Here is a 12,950-nt window from a genome sequence, read left to right as displayed (position 1 = left end):
CTGTTTGGATATTTTTTATGAGAATATTACCTTAGAAATATTAAAATAAGTTAAAATACAAATAAAGTATATGACCTCTAAGATCCTTTCAAGAGAATCCTTAGATCTCAATTTTGATATTTTCTCACCTTGATGGGCACAAAGAATCGTCAAAATTATTAAACTACACACACACACACACACACACACACACACACACACGCATCTTTCACCAGTGGGTAAAACATAGTGAAGCTACTGATCCATAGCCATCTAAATGAGAGGGCTTTGCTTTATGAATATATTATCCATGATAGTGATCTCTCTGGCCAAGAAGGAAGTCCTGCGGTCACTCGGTGATTCCATTTTAGCATTGGCTGGCATCCTGGGTTCTAGGTTCATTGCTTGGCTCACTAAACTGGCATTAAAACTAAAACAAATAGACACCCTTGAACCATCCAGGTGTATTCAAGGGTAGCTCATTTCTCCCAGGTCAAGATATACACTCAGAGATCTGTTTTTCAAAGTTGAAAGAGCAGACACAGGTAGATGCAAGCAAAAAAAAAAAAAGTGTTTTGACTACCAGCCATTAACACAATTACTTGGTGCAAAGGCGTGTCTGGTTAAAAAAACAGGATGTTCCCATTGGTGGAACACAGGTGATTTCCTGGTTTGGCGCTGCAGTCCGAAAAGGGTGGGTCAGATCTCTGCTGTATCCTGTTTTAGAAATCTTTACTCTAAGCAATCCTGATTTCTTTGGTCGTACATATTGATGGTAGGAAGCTCTGTAGTGTGTTTGACAGGAATATTAGTGATAACTAACATAGTTTTTAGATTTAAGGCACTAAAATAACCAAAAGTTACTTTATTTCTCTAAAAATCTGTATTATTCTCTGGTATCTGGATAATTCTTTAAGTTATTTATATATTAAGTACACCCGGGGTCTTAAACACTGTAACTGGCTCAATAAACAGTCGTTGAATGAAATTTCACATAGCTGTGCCACTCTGGATAACTTACTTGCTAATTCCTTTGCCCCGTTTCCTCATTTGTCCTCTTAACGAGTTAACCTGTTTGCTATCTGTTTTCAAGTCCTCCGTTTTATTTCCCTGAGGTTTATTCCCCCCAACAGAGTTTTAAGAACTGATGAACTGAAAGGAGATTTTTAAAGGTATTTGGGGTATTTGGGGACTAAGGAGTTACACTTCAATGTTTTTTCCACTTCTTCTCTTTCCCTGAATTCCTGCTGGATTCCTGCGATGTGCATAGATTGAATTTGTGTGATGGGAGAGCTTGGGCTACCCTGCTGGCAGGAAAACAACAGCACAAGCCTGCCGTGCTGTTATTCCCTTCCCTAAGCAGACAGGAGTTTCACACCAGCTCTCGGCGTGTCACCTGGGTCCTCCCTGTGGTTTTTCTAAACCTGTACTACAGGCAGGGAAAGCTCAGACAACTATCCCAGCTTTTTTTTTTTTTTTTTTTTTTTTTTTGACGTTAAGGGATCAAACCAGAGAGAAGTACTTGTAACTTGGGAAACCACATGTGCCGTGACAAGGGGAGGGGGTGGCATTTTTCATACTGTCCTGTCATATCTTCCCGCTTCTATGCTTCAGCGTGTAAGGGTGTCATTTTAGGAAAGGAACTTTGTTTTTGAAAGCCAGTGGCAGAAAACAACTAACCTTGAGCCTACATTGAAATTATTGAAAAACTTAGTAGATTGAGCTTTTCCTAGGAACATGTTGGGGCCTCGCACTAGATCATTTTTTCGACAGCTTTTCTAGATGTCCAAATGTAGAAGTGTGCAATTTTTAAGCTTGTGTTTTAGCTACTTCTCTGAATTCTATGTCCTCATTTTCACATGCTTTTAATTTTATGTGATCTCTTCCAATGGGGATTTCCCTTTCAAATTCATTAATATTTTATTTAGAAGGCTGTCTTATAACTTCTCCATAAGTGACTAATCTGTCCTTTGGGGAGGGGAATCTCCCTCTGTTGTCTACTTCCTCAGACACTTGCCAAAGACTTTCACGTTTGTCAGAAACTTCCTGCAGAACTCTCAAAAGTTTCAGTCAAAACACTGACTGTTGGAATAAACTGGAGGAAACCTAACCCCTGTTTGAGTTGCAAGAGTCATATCTGGGGTATTGGTCCACAGAGAAGCAAGTTTAGCCAGGCCATTACTGAGCAGTCAGGAATTCATTACATGGGGCTTGTTGAATGAATCAAGTGGATGTTGAAAAACTGGAGTCCATGACGCTGATCGCTCTCTCTTTCTCTGGGAAACTTGCTCAGAGTTGCTGTGCCTGGTGGTGAAATCATGTTCAGCCCTGTCTTCAAAGCCGATCGCCTTCGGGTCAACTTGCAACTGGCTGTCAATCGCCTAAAACTCCTGGAAAGAAAGAAAGGTGGGTAATACTCCAGGCAGCCCAGCCAACTGTGTCTCAGATCCCCTCAACTCCCCCCTGCCCACTGCTACATCTCCTAAGGTCTTATTTACCAACTTTGGAATTTATTTATTTAGTTTCAAACTATCAGAGAAAGTTTGTTTAGAAAGTCACAGAGGTAGAAGTGAGCTGTATAGAAGAAATGGGCTCAGGAAACAAGTTACAGAGGCAAAAGAAGGACCCTTGGAGCTTAGGAGAGAGGCTAGGAAAGCGGGCCTGGGGGGAAGGTGGTGGGGAAAGGCAAGGGCGTGCTCCCTAGAGAGAGCCGCCACCAACTTTGAAACTCAAAATAACATTTATGACTGGTGGGAATGACTATTACAGTGATCAAATCATTTAAAAATTTCCAAAGACGGTTCTGTATCTTGACTATATCAATATTGATACCTTGGTTTTGCAAGATGCTGTCACTGGGGAAAACTCAGTAAAGTGTACCTTGGATCTCTCTGTATTACTTCTTATAAACTTCAAGTGACTCTACAATGATCGCAAAATAAAAAATTTAATTTTTAAAAATTTATTGTTGACAGTATTACAGAGGTTCCCTGTCCCCCCCCTTTACCCCCCTTCCCCCAGTTCCCACCTCTTCCCAGGCCTCCACCACACTATTGCGTGTGTCCATGGGTTATGCATGTATGTTCTTTGGTTAATCTCTCCCCTCCCCCTCTTCCCTTCTGAGGTCTGTCAGTCTGTTCCATGCATCCATGCCTCTGGGGAAAAGTGTAATTTTTAAAACATGTTTCCAAAGGTTTAAAATGTAAAACAATGTCCCAATTACTGGACTTCTCTCCATCAAGGCAGAGAAATTTATCTAGTCAGACCCTTTTACATGTGCAGTAGCTGTTAAGTTTGAGCTTCCAGGCACATTTTTCTTTAAAGGCTTCCTTACCCTTTTTCAGACATTAACCCCTCCTTGCCCCCAGTGCTATTTCTTCTATCAGGTGACAGCTCAAGCAGTATTTACACTCACACATAGAGGTAATATGTGTTATCTTCTTTCGTTAAGTCCAACTCATTTTCTGTTGCCTTTGCTCTCTCCTCATCCCAGTGGGTCACATGAGTGATTAACCCCTCAATAAACTGAAAAACTGATGATCTGTGATTATGAGGAGGGTTCAGGTGAAATAAGTATTGCATGTAAATGCAGTTTTCTGAGTGCTCTGTAAATAGTACTACTTACTATTGAATTACTATAATCTGTTATTGGTAGAGAGGCAGTGATTACTCAAAATTCCAAATTGATATTTGGGCATTACTTAGCCAAATCTTGGCAGAGGGTGTTTGGGCATTATTGAGATAATAGGAGCCTAGGGAAAGTACCCAAAATAAATGAAATTTGGGCAAACCCAGTGGTTCCCATTTTGTTACCATGAACAGTGAGGATGACATTGATGATGTACATAGAACTTGTGAATTTTAAAATGCATGCCCACATGTTCTTTTATTTGATCCCGATAATCCAGTGATACATATTATTATCCAGATAAATTTTATACTCTTCTTACAAATGAAGAAATTTAAACATGAAGTGCCTGAGTGATTTGAGATGCATAAAACAAATTAGCCCTGTATCAATGATTTCAGAGAGAGAAAGGGAGAGGGAGACAGAGAGAGAGAAACATCAATGATGAGAGAGTCAATGATGGGCTGCCTCCTGCATACCTCCTACTGGGAATCGAGTCTGCAAACCCGGATGTGCCCTGACCGGGAATCAAACCTTGGTTGATGCTCAACCCCTGAGCCATGGCTGGCCAGGCTTGATTCCTGTTTAAAAGGAGATAATCTTGACCTTCCAGGGTTCTATTTGTAACATAGACTATAACTTGGACACACAATAAATGTTTGTTGATATCAATGTTGGTGTAACAGCAGTTTAGCATTTATCTGAAACACATTCGTTTTTCTATATGTGCCCTTTGTGCTGCAGCCGAGCAGGCCCAGAAAGCAAGGAAGGAGGTTGCTGACCATCTGGCTGCTGGGAAGGATGAACGAGCTCGGATCCGAGTGGAGCACATTATACGAGAAGACTACCTGGTGGAGGCCATGGAGATCCTGGAGCTGTATTGTAACCTGCTCCTGGCTCGGTTTAGCTTGATCCAGACCACAAAGTGAGACCTACTGAACTTGCATTGTTGCTTAGGCTCCCTGCCACCTAGTGAGGGAGCTGGTGGGCTCTAACTTATTGGGACTGTGTCAGAGAACTTGGCCTCTGCTTGAAGGGTATGTGCCAATCCAAAGAGCCATTTTTAAAAACCAAATAGGTGTCGTCCCCCCCCCGAACTGTAAAAATATAGTATAAACTTGTAGTAGAAAAGTTGGAAAATACAGACAAAAAGAATCCATAATCACCAAATCTGGAGATAAGGATTTTGGTATATTTCCTTTCAGTTTACATACATATATTTATATGTGTCTATGCGTTTATAAACATATATATGTGTGTATATACTTTGGCACACATATATGTACATGAAAGTTTATATTCTAATTTCAGTTTATAACTTTTTATTTTAACATTATATTTTGAATATTGTCCATGGGCTACCTTTGAAGTAGGGAGAAGAGGGAAACAAAGCCCTGAGTTTCATAATTTTTGTGCTTTCCTTAGGGAACTGGATTCTGGTTTGGCTGAATGTGTGTCTACACTAATATGGGCAGCAACTCGACTCCAGTCAGAGGTGCCTGAGTTGAAAATAGTAAGTTTGATGAGTTTTAACTGCCCATGCCATGATTGTAAGTGAGGTTATCAATAATGTTGTTCGTTTAGACTTGCAGGATTACTTGAAGAACCTTTTCTTCCCTTAAAGGATAGCCAAAAAAAGTATTTTCCTCTGTTAGTCTTTAAATGAAAAGTAAATAATGTTTTTAATGACAATGGTAGGAGGAAAACCTTTCATAAAAAATTAAACTGAGTTTCTTTTGTGAGGAAGGGGTATCATGATTTATAAGGTGTTTAGAATTAGAGGGTTTAAGTTTCACATTTATTAGATGCTTAAAAATAAAGCAAAGTGCTTATTTTGTTGTTATTGCTATTTGATGCTAAAAGAACATAATTCCAATGAGGTAACATGAAACTGATTTTTGCTTTTTCGGTGGTTCTTTATCTAAAACAAATCTGCCATAACTTGATGACTTTTGCCTTTCTTTCTTTCTTGGTGATGGTTTGCTGCAGGTATCTAATCAGCTGTGTGCAAAGTACAGCCAAGAATATGGTCAACTGTGTCGAACCAATGAGACTGCAACTGTCAGCTCTCGGGTAGTACCATTTCCAGAGACACATGTTTTTCTAAACCAAGAAGTCTGGGAAAAGCTGAGCAAACTCCTAACATATAATTCTGTGCAGAATGAAAGTTGTGTAGAAGTACTTTTTTCATTGGAGGCAGAGGAACTTGGATAAAGATCTTGGATTAGGGAACTCAGATCTTTTTTAAAAAACATATTTTTATTGATTTTTAGAGAGGAAAGGAGAGGGAGAGAGAGAGAAACATCGATGAAAGAGCGAAACATGGATCAGCTGCCTTCTGCAGGCCCACCACTGGGGATTGAGCCTGGAACCTGGGCATGTGCACCAGGAATCAAACTGACAACCTTCCAGTGCATGGGAGCCAGGACAGAAACTCAGATATTTTAAAGGGGGTCAAATATATGGTGACAGATGTAAACTAGACTTTTGGTGGTCAGCAATCTAGAGTATATACAGATATCAAATGATAATATTCTACACCTGAAACTTATATATGTTATTAAACAATGTCACCTCAATTAAAAAACAAACAAAAACTAAAGTCAAGAAATCTGAGCTGATTCTTTATTAAGAAAACATACATTTTCATAGTTACATTTTCCTAAATGTAACTGGCCTAGTAATACAAACGAAGTTAATGAAACTTTGAAGTTTCAACTGGAACATCTTACCTAATTCAGGACTGACATTCAGCTGGACATAGGAATCTGGCCAAAGTAGTTGTTTCAGGCCATTGCACATTCTTATCATTCAGGGCATCTGTTCTGATTGGTTAGTGCCTTGCTGTGTTGGTTGTTGTGTATGTTGACTATCACCTCTGACATAATTCAAATACTTGTCATAAAATCAGAATTCTTGATTCAAAATATTTTTATGTTTATTTTTTCCTCTTATTCTACTTGGTTTGAGATTCCTTCACCCCAGGAAAGGGCTCTCTTATATTATAAGTGGGGCCCCTCCTTGTTGTTGCTAAGTTATATATCTTTCTTTTTTTTAAATCCTCACCCAAGGATATGTTTTTCATTGATTCTATAGAGAGAGGAAGGGAGAGAAAGAGAGAGAGACACACATCGATGTGAAAGAGAAATATCGATTGGTTGTCTCCCATATGTGTCCAACTGGGGATTAAACCCACAACCTGGGTATGTGCCCTGACTGGGAATCAAACCCAAGACCCTTTGGCGCACATGATGACGCTTTAACCAACTGAGCCACACTGGCCAGGGTGCTAAGTTATATATCTTTTTAAAATCCTACATCTTAAATAACAGTGACTAGAAAGATGAAGAGCAATGATGCAAAGGTGAAAGACCTCTTAAACTCTTTTTGTTTCTTTTTTTGTAGGGGTGTGTGTGACCAACTCTGTTATGTTCTTTATTTTGCAGCTAACGTGTAAATTAAATGTGAACACTCTACCCCAGGTTCTAGTGGAACAGTATCTGATCGAAATTGCTAAGAACTATAATGTGCCATATAAACCCAAGGCACCCATTATGGTGAGTACTTTAAAGAACAGAGAATTGATTTAAAGCTGAGATTTTTGTGCACTTGAATATTTTTTCCTACTTACAAATGTGGCTCTCATGGTAGCTCTGTCAGGACTGTAAATCAGGTGAAATTTGTACCTTTTCTCTGCCCACATACTTTTCCCAACAGATGATGGCTTCTGATAACTGTTAGATGACCCTTCTAAGTTTTTAACAATAGAATGGAAAACAAAGATGAAGGTACCTAATGTTTTATACCTAGAAGTGTGCAAAACATTTTTAGTTTTTAAGACCTCAATTTTGTCCCTGGGATATGTTGCATTTTAATAAAGAGGTGTTTATTAAAGATCTGGAATAAAGGCTACAAGATCCAAAGGCACAGGGCACTATCATTTAGTCTTGGTTAAGAGTATGAGTTCAGTAGTGAAATGACCCATATTCAGATCCTAGCTCCACCATTTATTAATCATGAAACCTCAGGCAAGTGACTTACCTTCTCAAAGACTCAGTTCTCTGGATTGTAAGAAGGGGGACAATAATAGTTAGTGGTTATTAACAAATCTCATAAGTTTGTTGATATGATTAAATGAGCTAATACATATAAGGATTTAAATGCATTGCGTGGTCCATTACAAATGTAATCACATTTTGCTTTTTATCATCATCATTATTATCATGGAAGGTGAATTAAGCTTCCAAAAGCTGGTCATAGACTGTTTTAGGGATTTCTCCCTAATGCCTCTCAAATCATCTCATATGGGGAGCGACTTATTTTAGCAACTGATAAAGTTGTCCCTGGTAACTTCTTTATAAAAGATGGCCTTGTACTCAGGTGTCAAACTTGTTTTTAGTGCAGGCATGAGGCCACCAGGGACGTCTGTTCCATCCTCTGTGTTCCCACTGTGCTGCCTTCCAGTTGATGGGCAGCATGTACCATGCTGGGTTGTAGGTAAAGGGCACACTTGTCTTTTCTGATGCTTTGCTCCTGATGGTTTCCTGATAGGGACTCTTTTCCCCATTTTTTCTCTTTCAAAAAATTATATGGTTTGTTGAAAAATGACACAACGTAAAAATTTAGATAATACCAAAAGGGACTGTGAAGAAGTTAAAGCCACATGAAATGCTACCAGAGATGTGCCCAAGGGCTCAGCCTTGGATCTCTTCTCTTTCTTCTCTACTCTCTAGGTGATTTTATCCAATGTCATGGTTTTCAATACCATTTCTATGCTGAGGACTTCTACACATATATCACTAGCCAAGGCCTCTAGGCTGATAGGAACTCCATCCTGATGTATCCACCTACCTTCTTGAAATCTTTAGTTGGATATTTCAGAGACATCTCAAACTTAACATGTCTAAAAGAGTGCTCTTACCCCTCTCAAGAACCCATTCATTCTACAGTTAATGGTAATTCTGTGCTAGGGCAGAAACCTTGATATCTTTCTTGACTCCTCCCTTGCTGTCAATCGCTAACCCCCAATCAATCTTCAGCAAGTCCTGGTTTTTCTACCTTCTAAATATACCCAGAATTCTGCTACTTCTCACCATCTCCGCGGACAGTAACCTGGTCTGACCTGCAATAATCTCTTCCCTGGATGACTGCAAGAGCCTCTTAACTGGTTTTCTTGCTTCTCTACTCTTCTTCCTCATTAATTGATGTTCAATGTAGCCTTCAGAGATCTGGTCAGCACCTAAGTCAGATCCTGTCACACCTCTGCTTTTAAGTCTCCCCCAATGGCTTTTTATTTCACTTAGAATAACAGACAACAGCTTTCCTATGACTGAAGAGACTGTCCACACCCACTCTCAGTGTGAGGCCCTAATTGGCCACCTTCTCTAAAATGTCAACATCTTCCCTCTTCTCTGCTCTATATTTTTTCTCTATCACTCCTGTCTTTATCTAACACACTGTATAGCTCATTTAGTGATCTTGTTTATTATCTGTCTCTCCCGCTGGAATATCATCAGCTCTAAGAGGACAGGGATGTTTGTCTGTTTTGTTCACTGTGGCATCCCCAGCACTGTCCCTGGTTTATATTAAGTAGTCAATGGAATTTGTCAAATGAATGAATAAATCCAGAGTTTACCACTGTTAGGATTTGCTGAACTTTCTTGTAGACATCTATATGCATATTTATGCCTCCCTCTAAATCACTGGTGTACCACAGTGTCTGACCTCATAGGTACTCAAAACATAGTCATTGAAAGAGAGAGAAAGAATTGTGTGGGCCAGAAAGCCTGGAGGTTGCTTTTAACTGTCATTGACTTACACTAGACTCTTAAGCTTCAGGGGGCAGGCACCATGTCTTTTCGCTCACTGTTTCTTCCCCAGCATTTTCCAAGAGAGTTTGGCATGTAGTAGATATGCAATAAACAAATGTGTAATAAATTAAGAACCCAATATTATTCTCACCCTCTTGCTTCAGGCTGAAGCCCCGGGAGACCTGGTTAGTGTTGGATTTACCGAGGATGTCAAGAAAGGTGCCATTGGCAGTGGAGGTGGAACTGCAGCCGGACCTGATGACCCACTTCTGGCATCGACAGTATCTACATCAGGGCCCTTACCTGTGCCATCCCCAGGCCCTGGTTTCTCATCCCTTCCTCCTGAAAGACAGGTCAGTATGGATAAGGCAATTGAATCTGAAAGGAGACTGTAAGTACCGCAAGAATATATGTCAAAATGAGCCTTTTGAATGATAAAATAATTTTTGTGAAGTCTTTAAGGCCAGGGAGTATATTTGCAATAATTTAGCTTATATTTGATGTGTTTTTATGCTGAACTCATGAGAAAATATGGCTACATACAGCCTTTCATCGACCTCTTGATAAATACCATCGGATAGACTGCAAAGAACATTTGTATGAGCTGGATAAATTTGAAAGTCTTTAATGTACAGTGATTTAGACTCAAGTTTCATATTAGATATATTCAATTTGTATGTAGTGAAAACAGTTTACTCTGATGCTGAAAACAGGGTAAAAGTCTCATAACTGTGTACATTTACAAATCTAGAGAAGTCAAATAAGTAAAAACTAAAGAGCCATGGGCATTAATTTTCTTTACTCTTTGTTCCTTCATTATAAAGTAAAAAGAAATTGTTTTATTCTTTCATTTCTGACCCCATGAAGCTCTTTTTTTGAAATTCTATATTTTAGGCATAATTTAATTCTGATTTTCCATGTTGAAATTATTTGTCTGAATTACACCTTGTTTATTGCTCAGCTTCTACTTTTGGAATGTAAGTCCTCTGATTTAAAAATTAAACAAAGACTACCTTATGGAAAATGTAAACATATTTAAAATTAGAATAATATGATGACCTTTTGTGTATCCATTCCTCATTTTTGACAGTTATCAACATTATGCTGCTCTTACTTCTTCTATTTATTTCTTCCTAACTTTTTTTTTGAGAGAAGAAATTAAAGCAAATCTCAGACATTACATAACTTCGTCCATGAGTACTTCAATATATATTTCTAACACATACCCTTTGTTTTATAATATAAAACAATGTCATTATAATACTCAACATAATGAAAAACAATTCCTTAATATCATATAATACTCAATTCTCATTAAATTTCTGATTGTCTCAAAAATGCGTTTTTTAGTTATTTCATTGAAATCAGGATCCAAAAAGATCCACTCGTTGTAATGAGTTGATAAGTCTCTTAAATCTTTTAATCTCTGACACTTCTTCCCACCTCTTCTTTTTTCTTGCCACTTATTTGTTGGAGAAAGAGTCCTCTGATTTTATTAAACTGAATCATTTTTCACAAGTAGCATCTCTAGGCTCAGAGATCAAAGATTTCCCGATTCTTGTTTGAGGCCACAGGTGACAGAAGGAGCAAAATCCAGTCATTCCTAAGGCTGACGTCCAGAAGGCATTAAAACACTTCACCTCAGGCAGGAAGGAAGATTGACTGTGATCAAGTTCACTTAAGTTAATTTTAAGAAATATTTATTGAAGGTTTACTATGAACAAAATATGTGTTTGGAACTCAAACCAGTTTCTTCCCAGTGATCTTTTTTTCTTTCAGAATGACTCCTACAAAAATGATTTGCTTCCTGTACTGGTTCCTGGTAAGTACAGAGAATGTTGGTAGTAGTTGGAATTGCTTAATATTCATTGAAGATATTCCAGTTGTTATAAGACTATTCATTCCTCCATTGGTGAGAGAAGTTTATTAGTGATTTCCTGGGAGTACAGTGTGTTCCCTTATAGTAGCTAACAGTTTTCAAAGTGGATATGGATCTCAAACAGATCTTTAACGCAGAACAAGTTTTAAAACCACTACTGTACTAAATCATCCTGTCACATGTTTTGAAAAATTGTCCCTTTTAAAAACAAATCCAGATTGCCCTTGAAGAAGATTGCCAACACAATCTAACCACTATCACCATTTCCATGTTGGGGGAATTGTCCAGTTTTCCAGCCATATTATATACTGTTCTCTCAAGAGCAATAATAGCCTACTGTCTTTGAGGCTGGGATTTCATTCTGGAGGACATATTGTTGTGACTTTTAATTACATTTATTGAAATAAACAGGTTCGGAATTCAACCCCCAAACTTCTCCAAAGCCAGCATCAAGAGCCAAGATTGGTTTTGATAACTTTATGCTGCCTGATTTGCCTGATGTAAAACCTCAAGCAAGCCTTTCCATTGACCCTTATGATTGTGAGGAGGTTGATTTTGAAGACCTTGACCGGAGACTTGAAATGCTGAAGAAAGCCACATAATTCCTTAGTCCTGGATTGAGTATTTGCCTGGGACTTGGAATCCCTGGGCACAAATTTTAATATGGCCACCGATGTGTGGGTGTGAAGTTTTCTCATTTACAATTCCTTCCATCCCTTAAATTCTATGGTTCTCTGTCTGTAATAATGTTTGTGTATGTTTCTGTTTGTGTGCATATACATGTAATCATATAATTATTCCTGTTTCTTAAAATTCTATAATTCTATAGAATTCTAAAATTCTAAACTTGTATAATTCTTTTCCTTAAAATAATGTAATTCTTAGGTGAAGATTCCTGACCTACAGAATTGTATTAATTAGCGTCAATAAACTTTTATTTTCTCCAAGATTCTTATTTCTCTCATAATTATCATTTTTTTCCAGGGAAACAGAATGGTGTGTATTTAAATCTCATCCCTGTACTTACTAGCTATAAATAAGACATTTGGCAAATGGTGCCTCCCATTAGATGTGCATGAGAGAGCTAAGGAACTAGAGGAATGTGTGTCTTTTTAAAAAGAGTATCTTAAGGAATGCGCAAACAAAAGGGTGAACATGAGAAATCAGTGGAATCCTGTATGCCTGGGCTCAAATTTAGACTCTGTCACGAACCAGAAGTAAACTTCCTTTTTCTCACCTGTAAAATGGGGAACATAATGAGGATTAAAAGAAATAATGTATGTAAAGCTTTTTAGCACTTAGTAGGTGCTCAATAAATATTTATTTTCTTTCTGGTTTCTATTACTTGCTAAGTTCTATTGGACTAAATATTAGTGATTCTATGAAACTGGATAAAGGAGAGGCTAAGAAAACAAGATGGCCAAATTAATTATATTTTTGTTTGTGTCTTGTGTAAGTAGCATTTTTTATTTGTTTTTCCTTTTTTCTTTTTTTCTTTCACTTATTGTTGACACTTAGGCTGCCCTCTCTGAGAGTTTCTACCTCTAAGTCTGATTCCAGTAAAAAAATGAGATTTTCTAAGAGGAACAAATAAATAGGAACAAACATTGAACCTCAAAAAAATTTAAAAAGCCCAGCCGGCGTGGCTTAGCTG

General features: G+C 38.2%; 1 protein-coding gene across 1 annotated transcript; it reads left to right on the top strand.

The window, feature by feature from the left end:
• Positions 1-1,463: 1,463 nt before the first annotated feature.
• LOC107524275 (IST1 homolog) lies at positions 1,464-12,196 on the top strand. The gene is made up of 8 exons (XM_016196132.2): positions 1,464-2,385; positions 4,352-4,532; positions 5,033-5,120; positions 5,597-5,680; positions 7,054-7,164; positions 9,582-9,770; positions 11,197-11,239; positions 11,708-12,196. The coding sequence occupies exons 1-8, from the start codon at positions 2,298-2,300 to the stop codon at positions 11,896-11,898; spliced, it is 975 nt and encodes a 324-aa protein (XP_016051618.2). The 5' UTR covers positions 1,464-2,297; the 3' UTR covers positions 11,899-12,196.
• Positions 12,197-12,950: the final 754 nt, after the last annotated feature.

Source organism: Miniopterus natalensis, chromosome 18 (genome assembly GCF_054644295.1).
Source record: "Miniopterus natalensis isolate mMinNat1 chromosome 18, mMinNat1.hap1, whole genome shotgun sequence".
In the NCBI taxonomy this organism is placed as follows: domain Eukaryota; kingdom Metazoa; phylum Chordata; class Mammalia; order Chiroptera; family Miniopteridae; genus Miniopterus; species Miniopterus natalensis.
This window is presented reverse-complemented; position numbering and strand designations above follow the sequence as displayed.

What these genes read in the sequence shown, in the direction of transcription:
- LOC107524275 (XM_016196132.2), top strand. Translation starts at nt 2,298, where the DNA reads ATGTTCAGCCCTGTCTTCAAAGCCGATCGCCTTCGGGTCAACTTGCAA. An exon ending in CCCTTCCTCCTGAAAGACAG is followed by an intron (nt 9,771 to 11,196) that starts GTCAGTATGGAT and finishes TTTTTCTTTCAG; the next exon opens with AATGACTCCTACAAAAATGA. An exon ending in GCTTCCTGTACTGGTTCCTG is followed by an intron (nt 11,240 to 11,707) that starts GTAAGTACAGAG and finishes TGAAATAAACAG; the next exon opens with GTTCGGAATTCAACCCCCAA.